The 19,917-nt window shown below is 41.9% G+C and overlaps 1 protein-coding gene across 1 annotated transcript in view; it reads right to left on the bottom strand.

Annotated features, from left to right (window-relative positions):
* ankfn1b (ankyrin repeat and fibronectin type III domain containing 1b) overlaps nucleotides 1–19,917 on the bottom strand; it is an 86,864-nt gene that overhangs the window by 21,347 nt on the left and 45,600 nt on the right. Inside the window, exon 4 of the mRNA XM_029527896.1 lies at nucleotides 8,600–8,722. Within this exon, the coding sequence (XP_029383756.1) occupies nucleotides 8,600–8,722 (123 nt within the window). The remainder of the gene's footprint in view (nucleotides 1–8,599; nucleotides 8,723–19,917) is intronic.

Genomic DNA, 19,917 nt, shown 5'->3' with positions numbered 1-19,917 from the left:
AGAGTACAGCAGTAACCACGCACACGTCTTTGAGCAATTTGAGAATTCTGATGGGCAAAATATGAAGTCATCAACAGGTGTCTAGCAAATTTTGGGTTTGTTTTTAGTGAAAGTGAAATTTTTCTACACTGTCACAAACAGCAGGGATTTTTCGATTGCTCTCTTTTTCCTCTTCTACCCATCACACAATTTGTTTTACTGTCACCCCATCTCTCTGTCTGTCATTAGTTCAACACATTCTTCTTCAGCTCAGGGGAAAAGATTACATTGCTAAAATCTCTAATTTACTACAAATGCATGTTCATCCCTATTGGGGATAATGGGGACATCAGTAAGACGAATGAGGTCTTGAATGTAAACAGAAAAAATGTACTTGGCCAGCGCTTTCTGCTTCTATAAATACAGATAGCGTTAATCGAAACTATAAACAATGGAACATTTCTTACACAGTTACAAATTATTTCATGATTATGTGTGTGTGTGTCCGTGTAGGTGGTGTGCATATATGCATGTTGGCATAAAATTTGTTACTGAAGTACATAGAAAGATATTGTATGTGTATTTTGAAGTGATAAAAGCACACTCGTGCATAGCTATATATGGACAGCTACAAGAACATATTGATCACACAGGGATTCTAAACGCAGAGCTGGGAAGAAACATTTCACAAAGCATTCCAGTGAAGCATAAAACAGTTACATTCTGCCCGTTTTCCTTTCTGTCTCAACATCAACTGCCAACACTTTTCCATACTTTCCTCCACACCTCCTTCCCCTTTTGCCCTTGCCTCTGCTCAACCTCATGCCCCAAGTCCATCCTATGGCACTTTATGGCTGGAGTGTCACACTGTCAGCTGTGTACTGACTGTGTGATACCCCCCCCCCCCCCCCCCCACACACACACCACACACACAAAATTTCTACACTCCTGACAGGGCTAGTCTTCCACCATGACAACACATAAATCTCTTCTGTGTGTTAGTGTGTGTCTAATCATGTTTATTACACATGGGCACAAATGACCATTCATATCAGTTGACATTGGTTGTCTGACAGGTCAATTCCCACAAACTGAACAAAGAACTAGTGGGAAGTAGATTGATAGACAAATAAAGAGCGAGAGAGAAGGAGATGGAGAAAAGGCAAAGAACGACACCAGAAGGACAGTGCAAAACACTGTAGTGGGGGTCAGAGAGGCAGACAGTGAGAGGAGAATGTTGCACAAACTCTCTCACACACACACACACACATATACACAGAGATAGAGAGAGTGAGAGTGAGAGAGAGAGAAAGAGAGAGAGAGTGAGAGAGAGAGTGACAGAGAGAGAGAGAGAGAGTACGCTGGCTGCTCTAAATGTGGCTTGTAGAAGGAAATTCTGAAATCTGAGTCTTGGCACCAGACAGGCTGGAAGCAGGCTGCTGGACACACAGAGGAAAAGTGAGAGAGAGAGAGAGAGAGAGAGAGAGGGGAGAGAAGAGATAGAAAGAAAGAGAGAGAGAGGGAGGATGGAAATGGTGGTGGGGGTTCAGTATTGTTAGAATTTATATCACTGCTGTACCTTCTGTTGGGCTCTTATCAGCTTATAGGCAACATGAGGCCACAGGAGCACCCTTGCTCACACTAGTTGGCATGGCAACACAACAAATGCAGACATAGTCGTTCCCGCTCACATACTAAAACGCACACACATGCATGCACATGTGCAGCGCTGTGTTGTGATTTGACGTTTCATAGCCAAAAAGACAATCAGAGGCACACTTTTCAGGCTCATAACTTATGGAGGGGATTGAGCAACGTATCAGGTGTGTAGAGAAGCGTGTTATTGTTTCACTGGTACACATTTGCAAAAAACATCTCCTTCCACTTTATTTCCAAGGAGTCTACATAATGGAATGAAAGTGTTTTGTGTTATCACTACGATTATGAACATGGCCTCCGGTAATGAAATTAGGTGAGGGCTGGTCAACAGTACATCACAAGGCCAACACACAGAGACCAACAACCACTCACGCTCACACTCAGACCTACGGACAATTTAGACTCACCAATGAACCCAAACATGATGTCTTTGGACGGTGGGAGGATACCAGAGTACCTGGGGGAAACCAACGCAGGCACAGGGAGAACATGCAAACTCCCCACAGAAAGGCCCCAGGCCAGGAACCAAACCTGCAACCGTCTTGTTGTGTGTTACGACCACTAAACATTATGCTGCCTGTTAAGTTATCCAGTTTTGATAGTCAACTTTCTACTCATCACTAACAGGCTTTTGTTCTGAGGTGATGCACCAGTGACATGCAAACACAAGTGACTTGAGTGTCTGGTGATGTCTCTCATTTATGTGTGAACCACACAGCAAAATCTGAGGAACTATGTTGGCTGTGATATGCTGAGATATTGTCGTCTAAGATCACTGGTACCAAGTACACACTGGTACACATCTGTTAGGAGTCACAGCTAGTCAAAAAGCAACTGAACTGGAAAACCCCTGTAGGCTTTCTGTTTTTACTTGAACCCATACATGACTCACTTTGAAGTGTGAGCTGTGCATAATTGGGGAGTCAGAACAGACTGTGGACGGCAGGTATAGATTATATCACACTGCATTCTCCCACATGAACAGGTTCTTACTGCCCTTTACATCCCTCCTATTTTCACAGTCTTTTTTCTGTCTCTCCTTTTATCTTGTCCTTTTCTCCTCACTTACTCCTTCTCTCCCTTGGGAGAATGGCAGAGAAAGAGTGGGCGGTCTGCTGTATGTTTAACCTTTGAAGTGGGCCTACTGTGCCGAGCAAGGCTTGCCACCTGTTGGCTCAGTGTGTGTCCATGTGTTGTGTGTGCATGCAGAGGTAAAGCTCTCTAATTTTGATAAGGGGGGGCTGGTGGTGGGCAGTGTCCCATGTTCTCAGGAGGGGGGGTTTCTTCCAAGGTACGCTCACACACACACAAACATACATACAACCACGCCTCTCTCAGAGGCTTGGTGACACCATGTCTCCCATGGCAATCGTGGGCCCAGCCTGGGTGGCTCCAGGCCTTCTGTGTGTCTCTCAGTGTGTGTGTGTGTGTGTGTGTGTGCGTCACACCAAAGGGGTCCCTGTCTGGGCCGCCATATGCCACCCACCCAGCAAGCGAGAATAGAGAGGCGGGGGCGACCCCTGGACACTGAAGTCACCAGTTGGCCCATTCTCTCAGTCACACGCCGGTCGGGCGCCATGTTTATCTGGGATAGGGATGGATAGAGATGGTTGTGGGGGTGAGGGGTGGGGGAATGTGGGATCAGTCTCTGTTGACTGCAAGAGATGTTTTGCAAAAAATGATAACATGTTGACTAAAGAGCGGACTGTAGCACAAACTCATCAAAATGGCTAAAATGTGCGCGTACAGGCTTTAATGGATGGTGAACTTGGCGTTCACCAGCCTCATGACATTAGACAAACATCAACGTTCACAGATGGAGTCAACACTTTTGTATCATATCATTTTGACAGTGAATGTGTGAAGAGTCTTCAGGAGAAGATCTGGATGAACTCACTGGACACTAAGACGGATGATTTCTAAGGTCCAACTCTGGAGTTGGACAGCATTCAGATTAAATGAAGTAAATGGAGAAACTGCTGATAGTCAGCTGAGTTAGTTAAGGGGAAACATAAAAGAGAGAAACTGCACAGAATTGACAGTAGTGGGTAAAACTTTGCTGGCTCTCAGAGCACTCCTGCTCCTTTCCAGGGAACGCCAATGTGGGCGTGGATGTCTGCACTACCTGGGCTTCCTATCTCAATCTGTAAACCATTTTCCAAGACCACAATCCTCTTGGGTCCCTTGCTGAGTTTCTCTGTGCGTATGACCCTCAATTCAGCTCTCAAATATTCACGGAAAGTTAGCAGAGGGGTACAGGTCCCCCAGTCTCGCTTGTCTTTTATCAGCTTATAAGCAACACATGGAGCCATGCTAACCCTCTGACCCGCTGGCTGTCTGTCTCTGCGCACACACACACAAACAGAAACAAACACACACTGACACACCACATTAACTGCAGAACTCTTTTCTTCCGTGCTCCTGATTTCATAACTTCTCTGCTCCTTCATTCCTGGGTTTTCAGAGCTCGTCGTCACTCTCTCACTGACTCTCATTAAATTTTCAATCCGTCTTTTCATCTACTTCATCTCAATTATTCTCACTCTCTTATGATTTATCCCTCCCTTTCTTAGCTATTTCAGTCTTCTCTGACCATCCACCCCCCCCACCCGCATTTCTCATTCAGTCCACAGCCCTCCCTCCATCCCCACCCCCTGTCTCTCTGTGTCTGTGTGCTGAGTTGAGGTTTGGAGTGGAAACCAGAGTATCAAATCTGAGACACACAGGACAAGAGGGAGCCAGCCTCATAAATCTCCCTTAGTGCAGCTCACAGCATCCAGAGTCAAGAACAGTGTGTGTCAGAGTGTGTACATATAGAAGTATTGGAGTGGATGTACTTGTCTTTTTGTGGGGTCATACAAATCTGAGGCTGTTCATGCTTATTCGGGAATGTATGGATTTTTTCTTATATGTGTAAGTATGTGCACTGTATTAATCTGCCTGAGTATACATGGGCATGGGTAAATGTGTGTGTATGTGCGTATGTGTGGGTTTGTCGGAGACACAATAGCAGAGGGCCTGTCCAAAAGCAGAGAGGTAAGCAGAAATTCAACTCCCTTGTGGGCTGGAATCTATAGTTTGATCTCGCCAACACCTCAACCTCAATAAATGAATATTGCAGGCCAAGAAGAAGCTTAAGTACAAACTCAACACATGAAAGCATTCAAATAGCCTCTAAGGGTTAAGGCCACTGACCAGCAAATTATAGGAAAGCCAACTCAACTATTAAATAATATAGTAACAAACAAAGTTATGTAATTTCAGAGAAACATTAAAAAGACAGTGATTATTTCCTCGCTCTGTTCTGCACTTATCTTAAGCTATAGCTTACACCATTATTTTTAGTGTTTGAGAGTTTTTGAGAATAATATCTCTTTTAATAAAGTCACAAATCAGAAATAAACTGTCAGAAATTCCAGGCAGGAGTCACTCCCTGTTGGGGTTGAACTTTAACACTGTGTTCTGATCAGAATTTCTGAGAGAAAAATTACAGGCATCTATAACCTCCCCATTTGTCCAACTCGTTTGAACTGACAGCCCTTAGCCACAGAAAAAAGGAAAGAAATCTAAAGGGGGAATGAAAAAGAAAGAGTGGGGAATATTAAATCAAATTAGAACCAAATGAGGCGAGTGGCACACTGTCCAAAACCACTTTACACCCCGGCCCTTTGAGTATTGCCCTTCTTTTTCCACTAAGACTTTGGTGATTTCTCTGTTCTTTTTTTATTCCCTCTGTGCACAGTTCATACGGATTAGCACTTGGTAACCCCAAATGGTAACTATTCCAATGTGTGAGTGTGAATATCAAGGAGAAAATCAGACATGCAAATAGAAGTTTCAGCCACTCTGTGAGTGTCTGGGTATGTACTGTGGACTATGTAAAGGAGAGACTGGTCTCTTTCTGGAAATTGAAGTTAAGACATCATCCTCAGAGCGCTGTCATCTTTGAGTTATCCTTGAAGACAGGGTGGCACCAGATGGAGCGGAGAAGCCCCCAGGGGATGGAGAGGATTCAGACCTTCCAATGTAAGAGGAACAGCCACACACATCACAATCGAACACTTACCGGGGCGTTGTCAACTGCATTGTTCAAATTTCAAGCTTCATTTATGAAGTGGATTTAGTTCTAGTGCATGTTCCATGTTGATGTTTAAGTACTTAAGAAACTGTTATGGGAAATAAAAACTGCTTGGCCGACATACACGGCTGCTTCTCGATTGTACAGTGGGGTTTTGGCAAAGGGCTGGAACTCCTTTCCGGTCACTGTGCGAGGACATAGAAATAAAGACTTATTTACAGGCTGTATGCAGGAACAGAACCAGTGTCCCTTTATAGCCCCAGTATTGACTTCAAGACTTCCTGGATGTCTCCCGTGTCCACTTCATGCGCAGGAAACAAGGAGAGCAAATATACATGCCAGTGTGAAAACAGATCCATGTTGGGCTGATTGTATTAGTTTAAGATCTTGAACTCACATTCTCTCATAACGCTAAGAATTCCTTTGTGGCACACTGAATGGTAGAAGGAGACAGAGTGAAAGTGAAATAAGTTTAAAATGGATTTAGAGAAGTAGAAATAAAAATGGAATTTTACCCTGAATCTCACAAGGCCGCTGCTTTACCCACGGATGTCACTTACATACATTAGAATCATTAAAGCTGACGTTTTCCCGGAAAATGCACCAATATTTTTTCAGCAATCTCAGAAAATACCCTTTGATTTCCCCTTGAACACTCCCTTAAATCCACCCTCCTCCTCCCTATGCTCTTTTCTCCACTCCTACCCCTAGAGCCCATTTACTATGATTACCAATAACAATAACACTGCCATTATCTTTTATTATCGCATTTTCCCAAGGCCCTGCCAGCTCTTACAGACTTTGATAAAGCTACAAAACAGCTCCTGTTTCAGGCTTGTACATGGGGTTGCCTTGGCTCAGTATTCCCTTAATAGTCACAGTTTGTTTGGGTATCTGATTTGAATCGACATAAACGGCAATGGGCCACTAAATAGATAGTAAAGTGTTAAGTCACCTGAGACTACTTTACTGCGGAGGGCTGCTGGTAGGTTTCCAGTTTGGTATTTTATATAGTCCTTGTCTCGCTTTACTTTTGAGTGTTGATTGAGAGATGGGGGTGGGAATGAATGTGATTAAAACTTAATTTAAAATTATATATGAATACATAACCCTACTTTTACACATTTCACTTTCATTACAGGTGCAGCACTTTCTCTGACTTTTTACAGTCTCTGTCTAAGGACACACAAAATCCACCCTACAGTTTGCAGACAAAAGGAACCTATTTAAATCTGTCTGACCTGCATGAACTACTTAAAGATAAATAATGCCTCACAGTTATGGCAAAAGACTCAGGAAACAAATAAACTCATCTTTAATACAATATGAGAAACTAAACAACACTAAATATTTGAGTATACTACAAAGAAAATACAGCTCAATTTCTTATGGAAAATTATCATATGCAGTGACAAGAAAAACAATATGAAGTGATAAATGTCTAACAATTCAGAAAATGTGACTGACTCATGGGATTGTTTCAAGAGATGCTGCTGGCATACGTGAGCGTATTGTCTGTGCATTCCAGAGGAGCTGTGCTAGACTCTTCATGACCTGGACTGACCTTGTTTCACCTCCCAGTAGCAATGACTCAGCCCTCAGCCCTGAATCTCTCCTACTGGGGTCCCTTGTTTATTATGTCACAAAGGGCCAGTCACAATGCTGTAACAGTGGCTCACCCTGGAGAAAGTCAGAATCCAGCTGTAGTCACCACCTACCCCCTCCCACACAGAATCCCTCTTGTAAATGAACATGTCCAATCTACCCACTGTGTTTCATTAAAACCAGACCACATCAATCAGGGCCTGAACTTTAAAGGCCAGGTCCCCTCTACAGCAACATAGGATAAAAACATAGAGCTGTAAAATTAAAAGACCTCACACTGCACATACAGTCACACACTTAACACCACATTTCTGCTGGTGGACCACACATCGCAACGTCAGTCCAAGACCACACAGTGGGTCTCGTAAGACCAACAAAAGACCTTGTAAGACCTCACACTGGGCCCTAGCATGATTTGATAGGACCTCAGAGGATCCCACACCTGTAACTCCATAAACCACAAAGTAAGTCCACTGAAAAGCTACTGTGGTCCCCACGCTGCAATCAGAAACCTGGAAGCTGTTTAGACCCGTGACTGTTTGGACATTTTTTACTTGACAAAATTAAGTGCAAAGGAAGTGTAAGATCCGCTTTAACCCAGGGCTAGTTTCCCAATGGTGAGAGATGTAAAAAGGAAGAGCCAAGAATACATAGCAGGAAACTCAGGGGGGATGCCAGATGGAGAGACTGCAGGATGGATGGGTAGATAAAACGAGTAGAAGCCAGGCAACAAGAGGGGAGACTGGGAAGGATTCCCATGGGTGGGGACGGGAAGGCAGCCTCGTGATGGAAAGCTTTCAAACTCCTTTCATCGGCTGCCTGAGGACTGGAGCTTTACAAGAGCAAGATGAGCCGGCGCCACTGGAGCTGCTTGGCGCTCTTCAACGAAACCCAGACACAGAGACTGAGCAGGACCCTATCGGCACTCCACCCTCTCTCTGCTCCCGCCTAAAAAACGTTAGACCCCATTACTCATCAACCTCAGCCTTGACTTTGTACACACACATAGCATGGCTCAGTTGCAGTCATGTCTCTCTTGTTAGGTGTTACTTTTTGGATTTCCACTGTGATTAGTGAAAAATTCCTCTCTTCAAAGTTCAGCTCCTGACACCAAGTTATCAAGTTTTATTTCACCCAATAATCATCACAGGTCAAAACTTCAGAGAAGAGCTCTAGTAACAAAGAGCAAGTACACTATTATAACCATAGATTTTAAATGCGTAAACCATAGATTATGGAAAATGCGATGAAGCCGAAAAAGAGAAAATCTGGTCTTACCAGTCCACACTAAGAGATCGTCGCCTGTAGGATGGAGTTCTAGCAGAGGAAGTCTTCTCTGTTTTGGTGGGCCGCTCTTTGAGGGATAGACGATGTGTAAATTTGGAGATTCCAGACTCTGGCCTGTGGGACAGAACAAGAATAAACAGGTCAGGGCGAGAATCTATCAGCTGATTTACAAATAGCTGCTCAGTTCTCAGTATTAATCATTCTTTAGCAGGTGAAGGGCAGAGAAGGACTGATATACCGTGAGTGTATCATCTACAGTATTTCTGTGGAATTCCTCAAAACTTTGAGGCTAAAATGTTAATGGAAGGTTAAAACAATTATAATATAGATATAAAACAGTTTCTCTCATCCCTAAAACTAAACTCAAATCCGCGGAGATCACAATATTCAGAGGATATGTAGCCCATTAAGTTGATAGAGTGTAACAATGCTGCAGCTCCCAGAGGAAACATTAGGCTTCAGGAAAAGCCGCATACTTCCTGCCTAATTTTCTCCAAATCTTTTTCAAAGAAAAAAAAAAAAAGTTAAGTCACACACAATTTAATCTCATCTACTGGGCTGCCAATGTCCCAGTTCAACTTTTCTCTCAAAATTAAAAACAGGAAATGTAATATTTCTTCCATTCCAGCCCGGGACACATTTGATGAGACTCAGCATTGCAATATTGCAGTGGTAACAGTGGGGACTAATCAAAATGTAATAATATTCTCTATCAAAGAGCCAGCCTCACAGAGGAGCATTGCTGGAACACAGAAATGGATGTAATGTCAAACTGCAAAGGACTTATTAAACCAAGGGTTATGTAAATGTAGGCAAACTGAGGAGTGAAATTCCTTTCCTCTTAATTGCAGAGGATTAAAATGATGCCCAGATAATGTGTGACATACATCACTCACTTAATCTTTGGCACTTGTAGTTAGAATTTCAGAAAGAAATGATTCAATAGTAATAATAGTCACACACGTACAGATCTCCTCTCACCCTCAGCCAGAAAGAATTGTAGTCTCCACAATGAGCCTTCTTGGATAGAGGCTGCAGGGACAATTGGATTGTATCTGCTATCACTGTTGTGAGTCTGTGTGATTCAAGATTTGAGATTGCTTTATTGGCATTTCTTGTGTGAGATGCTACGGGAATAACAGTCATGGCTCTGATTATTTGGGAATGTGCCAGTTCATGCCACGGTGGCATGGATGAATGAAATGTGCTCATGTGGCCAGTTGTGGCTAATTACATTACAGGCATCGTATCCCATCATGTCTCCTGTTGGACCGTTCTTAGTCCAGAGTAACTCATGCCTTCTCGTCACAGAGACAGCTTTATTGCTCTGAAAGTGTCCTGTCAAGGCCAGCGCCTTTATCAGAGCACAATCAGATCTGAGAGATTCATTACTCTAAAAAATGGAATTGGCAGAAGACTTTTATTTCATGATACAGCTTCAGAAATTTCCATTGGGGTGGGTAAAGGACTCCTGAGACATTGAAAACTCTTAAACAATACAATCGATGCCTACTTGGGACATCCTCTACTTTTGTTTTGGACTGATATAGAAACAAAACGAGACTGATTCATTTGAATTTCATGTTTCTCTCAAAACAGGCACAATCCCAAGCCTTAGCAGGCATCATAAAGCAAGATCCCCTGAAGACTAACTCAAAAAACCAAAGATTAAAAAAGATAAATAAGGAGCATATTTTGTAATTGCATAAAACTTTGAGGGAACATTAGCAGGCATTAAAGCTATGCATATAAATCATGGGCTCCAAATGAACCTAAAATAAATACTCATACTGAATCAAACACATCTGAGAAAAACTTTTATATCCATGAAAAAAAAACAAACTTAAGGATTCTCTTCTGATTGAAATGAACCGCTGAAAATATTCTCTCACAATAGTTTTCTCTCCACACCAGCTGCTTCACTTTGACGAGATTTCCAAAAGTGAAGATGAAAATACATGAGTTCACATTCAAAATGACCTAATGCTATGGCTAATCTAGTAAAACAACCCCCAACCCCAGCGCCTTCGTTCCCACTCCTACACCCTCAGCTACTGTTTCCTGACCCCGCGCCAGCTTCTCCAAAGAGTTGGTTGACCTCGAAGACAAAGAGGCATATTTTCCTGTATGAATCACACAAATGGGGTGTGGGATATTAGTCAGATGGCAGAGTAACCCCTAATTGATGGTATTAAGCTAGGCCGGGCTGCTTCTTTTTCAGGGGCTTTTAATTAAATTAGTACCACTGCCCTGTGCGTGCCAGCCACTGCCAACCATTGATGCTGACGTCCCTTTTCATTAAGTGTAAACTGCACCGGTCCGAGAAATTCCAATTCATAAATGAAGGCTTGTTCATCATCACTGGTTGTCGACGATTGCTTTTGCTTTTATAGATCTAATATGTTTGGCCTGTAACCAATACTTTCATTAGGAGTTCCCTGTAAAACTTCAAACAAACTTTCAGATCAAACATGTGACACGACATGACCGTAGGATAATGACTTCAATGCCATGAAAACATATAGCATCATGACTTCAAAGACAAGGGGGCCACTGGACATAGAGGAGGACTCAGGGAATCCCTTTGAGGGGTTTAGGGGAAAACTGGACATGTGAAGCAGATGGGTCTCTGAGGAGGGGATCTGCTGGCAACTGGCTGCCTCTTGGCTCAACCCTGGCTCCACCCCATGCAGCTGTCCCTGATAACATCATCACGGCAGGCACACTGTGATGACGTAGCCCACTTGGAGGCCCGCACAGGATATCCTGGTTGATTATCTTCCTATCAGAATTAATTTTTCTCTTTAATTTTCCTGGTGTTGATTGCAGTTTGACAAATCAGACATTTGTTTCTTTTTTCATTTTTTGAAGAGGTTGGAGAAGGACACATCCAGTCCATGTGACCTTAAAGCCTTTTGATCCCACAGACGCACCCAATAAAGCTTTTGCACCATAACATAATAGGGTGTGAAAGGATGCATCTCCTAAACTGCCCTGCCTGTGTCAGTCTCTCCTCAGTTTCCATCTCAAACCTCAGTCAATTAGTTCTGCTTTGAGTGAAAGAAAGGCTAAAGGCTGGTGATCTTTTTACTTTTCCTGCAATTTCACTGGAAGGTCTCAACAACTATTTTGCTGATTTCTGTACATTTGATTTATTTAAAATTACTATTTTAATTCTCCAGGAAATATTATAATGTATCATACTGATAACTTTCCATGCAGCATCTTCCCAGATAATCATTTTAATGTTAATAATATCTAGTTCTTAACCAAAATACTTAATGAATAATATCCCTGTTTATATGGTTCTATATGGGAAACATGAGCTGAAAGCATCAATATGTCTGCTTTGCCACTGTGATCATAGCATGCTGACATTAGCATTTAGGATGTGAACCGTTTTACGTATTTTACGTCTGCTACCTGCACGTTTTCATATTTGATATTTTGTGTACATTTTTAGAAAATCCCTTTTCCTGTTCCTCATTTATCCGGCCAGCTCTGATGGACTTAGATTATGGTCCTGCCAGTGTTTGTAACGTTCCCATTCCTGCAGTGCAAGAGGGCTTTTGTCAGCACTGAGTGGCTTGTGCGGTGATACAGAGAAAATGTCGGCCTACAGACTTGCAGACACGTTTGAAGCATTCACTTGCGTGTTCACACTGTCACGGACTGTGACTGCTTCCTCGCAAAGAACTCATCTGATGCCACTTTTCCTTCTGTTCTGTTGCCATGGAAGCAATTAACCGTTTAAAGGTATTAATATGCAGATGTACTAAAGAACTTATTGTTCTCCCTCAAATCATCCACTGTGCACTTTGACCTCGCTCACAGCCTCAGTAAACCGCAGCCATTTGAGAACAGACTTAAGACTGTGTGGAATTCTGGTCAAACCCCTGCAGCTCCAAAGAGTAAAGTAAAAGGAGAAGCTTATTCACAGTCAAGGCACTATCTACTTGTTTCATGAGTAAATCATAAATATTTATAGACTGAATTATGAAAACAGCCGCCTTTCCCAAAGGTGTTAATTATTTGAGCTATTATTATGACAAACTATTTACAAAGTTATTCTAGTATTTTCTTTGCAAAACAAAAGACACAAATACAATTTTGATATCAAATCATTAGCATTTCATCCTGACCTTGCTTGAATAATGAATTAATAACAAACCTTGTTTTGCATTATGTGTATGTATTTGATTAATGGGAAATAATAATATAGTATTCTACTCTAGTTTCTTGAATCACACAGATGGAATTGTATAAAACATATTCATAAAAGAGGTCCCAGTGCAGACAGCAGAATGCTATGCATTACACAATTTAAGTGGTCTGTCTGAGGTCGGGCTGCCTGTAACCACAGATCTTATTTCAGATTACTAAGGCACAGACACTATGGTAAATCATAAGCAGGGCAGACAAATACCTGACCTTATTTCAGCAATTATGGGCAATGGCTGCCTACCTAAAACAACTATTTTGAAAAGGAGAGAAAACAAAGTGCTAGGATTTCTTTCATCTCTGTCTCCTGCTATGGCTTCTTATCCCTGCCAGTGGAACTCTAATATGCCAAAAAGAATGTGGGCACCCACCCATATAACAGATACATGCAAATGCAATGGATGCAAGCACACACGCACGCACACGCACACGCACACGCACGCACGCACACACACACACACACACACACACACACACACACACACACACAAACAGTTTAATTCAGGAACATACCCCTCAATGTGTTTCATTTGACAAACAAAAAGGCTTTCAGTGGTCCAATCATAAAAGAACGCAGCCAAGCTATGAACATTGCTAATTAAAATCTGCTCAAAGAAAGCCTTGTTTTCCACTCACCATCTCCATCCAAACCCATGTCTGTGTGTACGTCTCTGTACATGGTGGAGGCTGCTTTTATTTCACTTGGACTGAGGTCTCACTAATAAAACATACTGATATTCCTCTGAGCTAACAAGCTTTCCCCTCACTTTTGATACGATTACATTATCTGATTTGCTCAGAGTGTAATGCATAATCATTGGGAGCAGTGGGGGTCAATAAAGGAGAAGCAATATCACAGCAGCCTGTTGCACAATACCGCAAGTATTCTGGAGACAAATGAATTAAGCTTGCTTGTTATTATTATAAAATAGTCAATAATAATGCATCAAAACTATACAGTGCATGACTAAAACCAAGCCAACACAGAACAAAAATGTTGATGAGAAAGATAATTCGCCTAGCGCCCACATGGGTCCAATGGAGAGGCGAGGCATTTAACAGCCAGCTCATTTGCCTTGACAAATAAAACCTAACAATGACTGCCTCAGCTTCAAATGCTAATGATCTAATCATACTGCTATGTGCCAAAAGGAAAGGACTGTGTTGTCACCCTTCGCACGACTTTTCATAGGCTGCCTATCCACCCACTACGGTAAACAGAGATATTTTCTTCTCTGCTGCTTTCCCTCTTTCCCTCTTTCCCTTCCCAGGTTTGCACGTCTCTGAGTCACACTCATCGTTTCATCTCTTTTTTTTTTTTCTTTTCTCAAACGTCTCCTTTTTATTACTTTGCGCTCACCCTTACTCTTGTTTTCCACGGACTCGGCACATACAGAATTTGTCAGGGAGACAAAAATGAGGAAGGAATTTGATGCCTTTTTTTCACTTTGGTCAGCGTCCTGTGGTGCTGGGTTTGATGCTATTCCCCCTGTGTCCCCCTGCTATTCCCTCTGTGTTTGATGTGTGCCATAAGGCTGACTCAACACTGTGAGATATACCGATGATGGATCTGCAGTCAAATTAATCTTGAATTCAGCAAATGCAGGCATGCCAGCAAACTATTAGCGTCTAGGTGGAGTATCATCCAGTAAGAGACGAGGGGCAACGCGGGACCACAGACAGTTTTTCTCTTTCCACTCACTTTCAGTTAAGTGGCATCTGATCTGGGATAATTCAGTGTGTACAACACCAGGATAGCACACCTACACGATGAAGGCACTCACACTTTCATGTATCTAAATTCCCAAATCCAAGATAGGATGAGACACTGACTCAGTGAATCCAGGAAAGACGTGTATCCTGTTCTGGTGTCTGGGATTCTGGGTTCATCTGAGTAAACCTGAAATTCTTATTGCTCCTTTTAGAAATCTGAACAGTCGCCACACCACATCACAACTCATGACAATGTAACCCACTAATAACTCTGTGCAGAATCTCATAATTCATGGCAGAATCCCTTCATAAAACTCTGCATAAGACTCCAACTGGCTTCCTCTAGAATGGAGAGGCTGATAAAACCTTGTGGAGCCTGAGACTAACTCCCTGTGTTGGTAAACTTAATATTGCAGCACTAGTTCTGGCCTGCAGAGGTGCATGCCTCACTGATTGGGTGAATGGAAGGAACAGGACTGAATGCATGCCAATCTGAGTACATCTCTTTGTAATTTGCAGTAAATACGCATTTTTAAGTGAATGAATCTGAATAGCTCATGTTTGGTTGTAAATCTGTTTGCCAACATCAGTTTAACCAAACTGAGGTTTTTAGAGGTCAGGCCTGACGGAGGTGGACATCCCTCTGGTATTGCATTTATAGCTTCAAGCAGCTTTAAACATGCACACATGCACAGGGCACCCCACTTTCCCCCATCAACCCACAATTGAGCACGGCGTCGAGATTCCAATCAGAGTTGAGCCAGCAGACTGAGGGGATTATTTATGCTGGAAAGGAAAAGGGAACCTCGAGGAGGGAGAGAGATGTGTGTGTGTTTGGTGCTTTTCTATCCTTACGAGAACCAAAGATCTAACTTTGGGATAAGAAGTTGAGGACAAGCCCCTAAATAGACTTTTTTTCCAGTCACCATTTAAACAGGTGATTTACAGTTAAAGTTTGGGTTCATGGTATAATTCATTGGGTTTAGGTTTGGGAAAAGCGTCAAGGTGAAGTAGTTGTTGGAGGGCGTGGAAGTTGGGAAACAGACATTCATATATCCATACAAACAAACACCCCTTTCACTCAGCAAAAATAAGGTCAGGTTGAATATGCATCGGCGGTCAATCTGAATGTGTGCATCTTCCAACCAGCCTTCTCCACTCACTGCACTTCGCACAAAAAAGATTTAAAAGGGCTGCTTATGTGCAGATCAAAAGTTGTGTCAGTTATTTGTTTATTTTTTCTTCCGTTAAACGGAACTTGCATTTTGCAGTTTTTTATTCATAGTCATTGATTTATTTTAATGGGCTACATGTGGAATACCCGTGTTGCAGTAACACGGTGCACAGGCCTCTGGGTTGAATGCAGGTTTGTCACTACACCCCTTTGTAATCAGTTCTTCATAGTCTTAGTAGGAATTCTTTTTATTTTTTTGCTCTTGTTGAGGCAGGAAGGAATGTTGATGTCATGTTGAATCCTTTGCAGCGTGTCTTATTTGAAGGAGGTTCGGAGGACCATCCTACTTGCATCCGTCCATCCCTTAGAAGAAATGTTCCTGTAATAGGAATTTAGAGCTGCAGGAAATGCAGTTTTCAGCTGCCACCATGGATCCATCTCAGCACCAGTAACATATTTCAGGTTAAGCTGAGGTCAGCACTGATGAATCACTCAGCAAACCTAAAATTCTAAATATCAATAGTGATTCTGGATTTGTGATGGTGGTTGAAATGCTGAGTTGGCTTGTTTGTACCAAAATCATTTTAATCCTGAAAACATATTTGTACTATTGTGGGCCAGAAACTTTTAAAGTGTTGAGATGTTTTTGGGAAATCTGATCAAAATTTGATGTGCGGTTTTAAACTGGAGGGAGAGGTTTGGTAAAGGAGTCAACTTGTTGCTAAATAATAGAAAGACATTTTCCCCAAGAACTCCCTCAGCTCATGCGGTTGTGAAGATGGAGGGGTTGTGTACTAAGTTGTTGCACATATCTGTGTGTGTACGCATGTTTTTGCATTTGAAGCCAGAATGGAAAAGGCTGTGTATCACAGAATAGCAATGTTAGCGTGCTCCAGATTAAGCTCTCTTTCTGCCTTTGCATCTCTCTCTCTCTCTCTCACACACACACACACAATTATGGCCAGGATGCCTTACCAAAACAATGGCTGTCTCTGCCGGCTCAGTTCTTTGGCCTGGCAAGCGGCTCAACTGAAGTTCTCAAAGAACTCAACATCTCTGCAGCCAAGCCACATCAAATGAGGGCACACGCGCGCGCACACACACGTACATTGGGTAGAGGAATAAATGCTGCTAACATTCACACAAATATACCCTCTCCATGTAGTGAAACAGACGTTGGGTACAAACACGCACTTTACTGTTGAGAACATGCGCGCACACATACACACTAGATGAACTGTACAAATAGTCGTACACTCAGATAGTGAGCCAGCGGCAGTCTCCTCTGGCCCGCTGAGTTAGCTCCCTCTCCTACCACCATTACCACTATTGTAAATACTCCTCAATATGTATTTACACTGGGATTTCAGAACCCTGGAAAAAAAAAATTGGTGAAAAGAAAAAAGGCTGGAAAAATGAAGGAATGTATTTCAGACAGCAGGAACCCTCAGACCTTATTATCTTTCTGCAAGAATTTGCCTTGGATTGTACCTCTGGGGGATGAGATAGTCATGCGGTGGTTCTTCTCTCCGTCTCTTTTTTTCCTGTTTATTTCCAACTGATGTGAAAAGCAGGAGTAGCCAGACAAAGGGAAGACGCTTGCTAAATCCAGCAACAGGCAGTGATTTCAATTCCAATTACTTTAATAAACAGCCATTCATTCTCGTCTGATACAAAATAACTTTGACTGCAACACAAGCACGCTTTTGAATTCATTTTCAGAAGACAACTTTTACACATGAATGTTTTTTGGCACAAGTGCATCTTTGCAGCTGATTTTTTTTAGTTTTACTTACTCTTACTATTAATGACTAATTTCTGAGGACTGTGTGTACTATACATGAGATGAAATGAATAAAAGCTGAGGTGTCATCAACACAGGCCATGAATAAATGCTGCAGGGCTTTCACTCCTGTGTCATCTGTAACCATGGGAACAAGGAGAAACTGCTGGGAGGATAAAGGCTGGGAGTAAAACAATGTGACTGTATAACAACCACAGCGTCTGAGCTGTAGTGTGTTTGGAAGGAAAAGAGGAATTAGAAAAATTAAAAAAATAGAAAAATGAAGTGAGTGTGTCAGCAGCACAGGGGCTGTGAAACGCAAAGAAGCCTTCAGTTGAATAAAAGTAAATCTAAGAGTTAGTTGATTTTTAAAAGTGTATGTCCCAACTCATATGTATATTAATGTCTTTGTTTTCTGGAAAACATTGACATTATCTATTTGAAGATGTGACAGGTTCAAAAAATCCCTTCACATTCACATTTTCCATATGCTACATGCTAACCTACAGTATGGTCCTGTTGTCTAAACAGAATTTAAGGTCATATTCACAGTTAGTGAAAAATATTCTGTATTATGCCCCTTAAGTTATTCTATCCCTTTCTCTCTGTCACACAGCTTCACAGCAAAGCTCGCTCGCGTGTGCGCACACACACACACACACACACACACATCTAACCCTCAAACCCATATGAGAGCAATTACATGCCCTGTTCCCGTGAATAAATTAGTCCAATCAAGTTCTCTCTTCCCTGACATCCGTACCTAAATCCCTTGCTCTGTGAAAAAAGCAACGCATCCTGTCACTTCCAAAGAGGTGTCCCATCCTCTCATTATTCCTTCCTTCCTGTACTGTCTGGACCCAGCAAAAGAAGGAAAGACTAGTTTAAAAAGATAAGAGAGCTTTAAGAAAGTACTGTTCATTTAAGCTTTCAAAGTACTCATGCCATTTAAACAAGTGCAAAGATTGCAGTCCTAATTGTGTAACTATTTGAAGATGAGTTCAGTTTTGGCTTGTGAACGGCTTTTCAAAAAGTTTTGCTCATCCAGGATCTACAACTTCAAATGCAGTTGTCCCTCTGTGCTTCCGAGTTTGTGATCACTTGTGATCACCTTCTAAGGTTTGTAAATGGAGGGTTGTCCAAGTGAGACAAAATGGTACAGCTCAGCAATATCCTTCCTCTAATAACAAGTGGAGCAAATCAAAGCCTTGACAATATGTGAAACAGCCTGAGAGGGGCACAAATGAGCACTACAGTATTCCATCTGCTTTAGGATGCAGGAAATAACTGAATCTTTGACAGACAAATGTTTGAAAAGATTCTGTGTGCATTTTGACGCTAAGTATAACTAAATGTATTTGACATAAAAAATATATGATAAACCCTCAAAATTTATTGGCAGCTGAGATAATATTATGGGATATTATAGAAAACACACCAATACTCAGTTAAACAAAACACATACACTGAGGATGAAATTGCTTTGTGTTGTTGTTTATCCCATGTATAAATGTGTGTGTGCATCCTGCAGTTTACCTGCTATATATCTTAAGCTGCCATAAATCAGTGTATGGCAGTCTATACTGAACTCTCTCGTCTTTCCCTAATTCTACAGCTGACTCTCCTCTCTTGACATCAGATGATGGCTCTACTTGTGCCTCCATACAGTTGCTTGTCTCCTGGCAACCAATGTCTCCCATTATGGCACACTAAGTACTCACTGTAGCAGCAGTCTGACACATCAGACACTTCAGATATGACAAATTGTATACAGTGAATTATGTCACAGCATGTGTACCAGTATACAGACACAGGCAGACATTGGCCTGGTGTTCTCAGTCAATGTGTCAGCTCTTTCATAAAATCATAATGATTATGTTAGGTGCATAAAAAACCCATGTATATACACACACACACACACACACACACATCTCTCATATACACCCTTTTTGCAGGGGAAAGTCCTGTTGCTATGAAACCATGTGAGCACAGACAGTTCAAATGCACAAGCAAAAGCTATATTTTACTCAAGGAAACATATGATCACATCTGAAAAAGCTCATATTAAGTTAAACCATCCATTTTTCAGTACCTGGGTCTGAGATGGCTCGAAGGCACTCAAGGGAGAAAAGAGATTATAATCAATGAAGTTCAATTCAAAGAAATGGTGCAGCTCACAAAAAGAAAAAGTAAGAGAGCTAACAGAAAATCTTGTAATTGTTTAATTGGCTAATTGCGCCAACACAGGCGCCTGGAAATGTTGTCTACTAAGATAAATGGAAAAACAGGGTAAACCACCTCAGGTGCACAGACCATGCTGACTGCTCTGCTGATTGGAAGAAAGGAGATGGCAGATAGATCTGTACTGAAGGTAAGTAAAAAAAAAAAAGGTTTGGTGTTTGCCTGATCCTATTATTG

This window comes from Echeneis naucrates, chromosome 19, assembly GCF_900963305.1.
Source record: "Echeneis naucrates chromosome 19, fEcheNa1.1, whole genome shotgun sequence".
In the NCBI taxonomy this organism is placed as follows: domain Eukaryota; kingdom Metazoa; phylum Chordata; class Actinopteri; order Carangiformes; family Echeneidae; genus Echeneis; species Echeneis naucrates.
The sequence above is the reverse complement of the archived record's forward strand: the minus strand, read 5'-3'. Positions and strand labels throughout refer to the sequence as shown.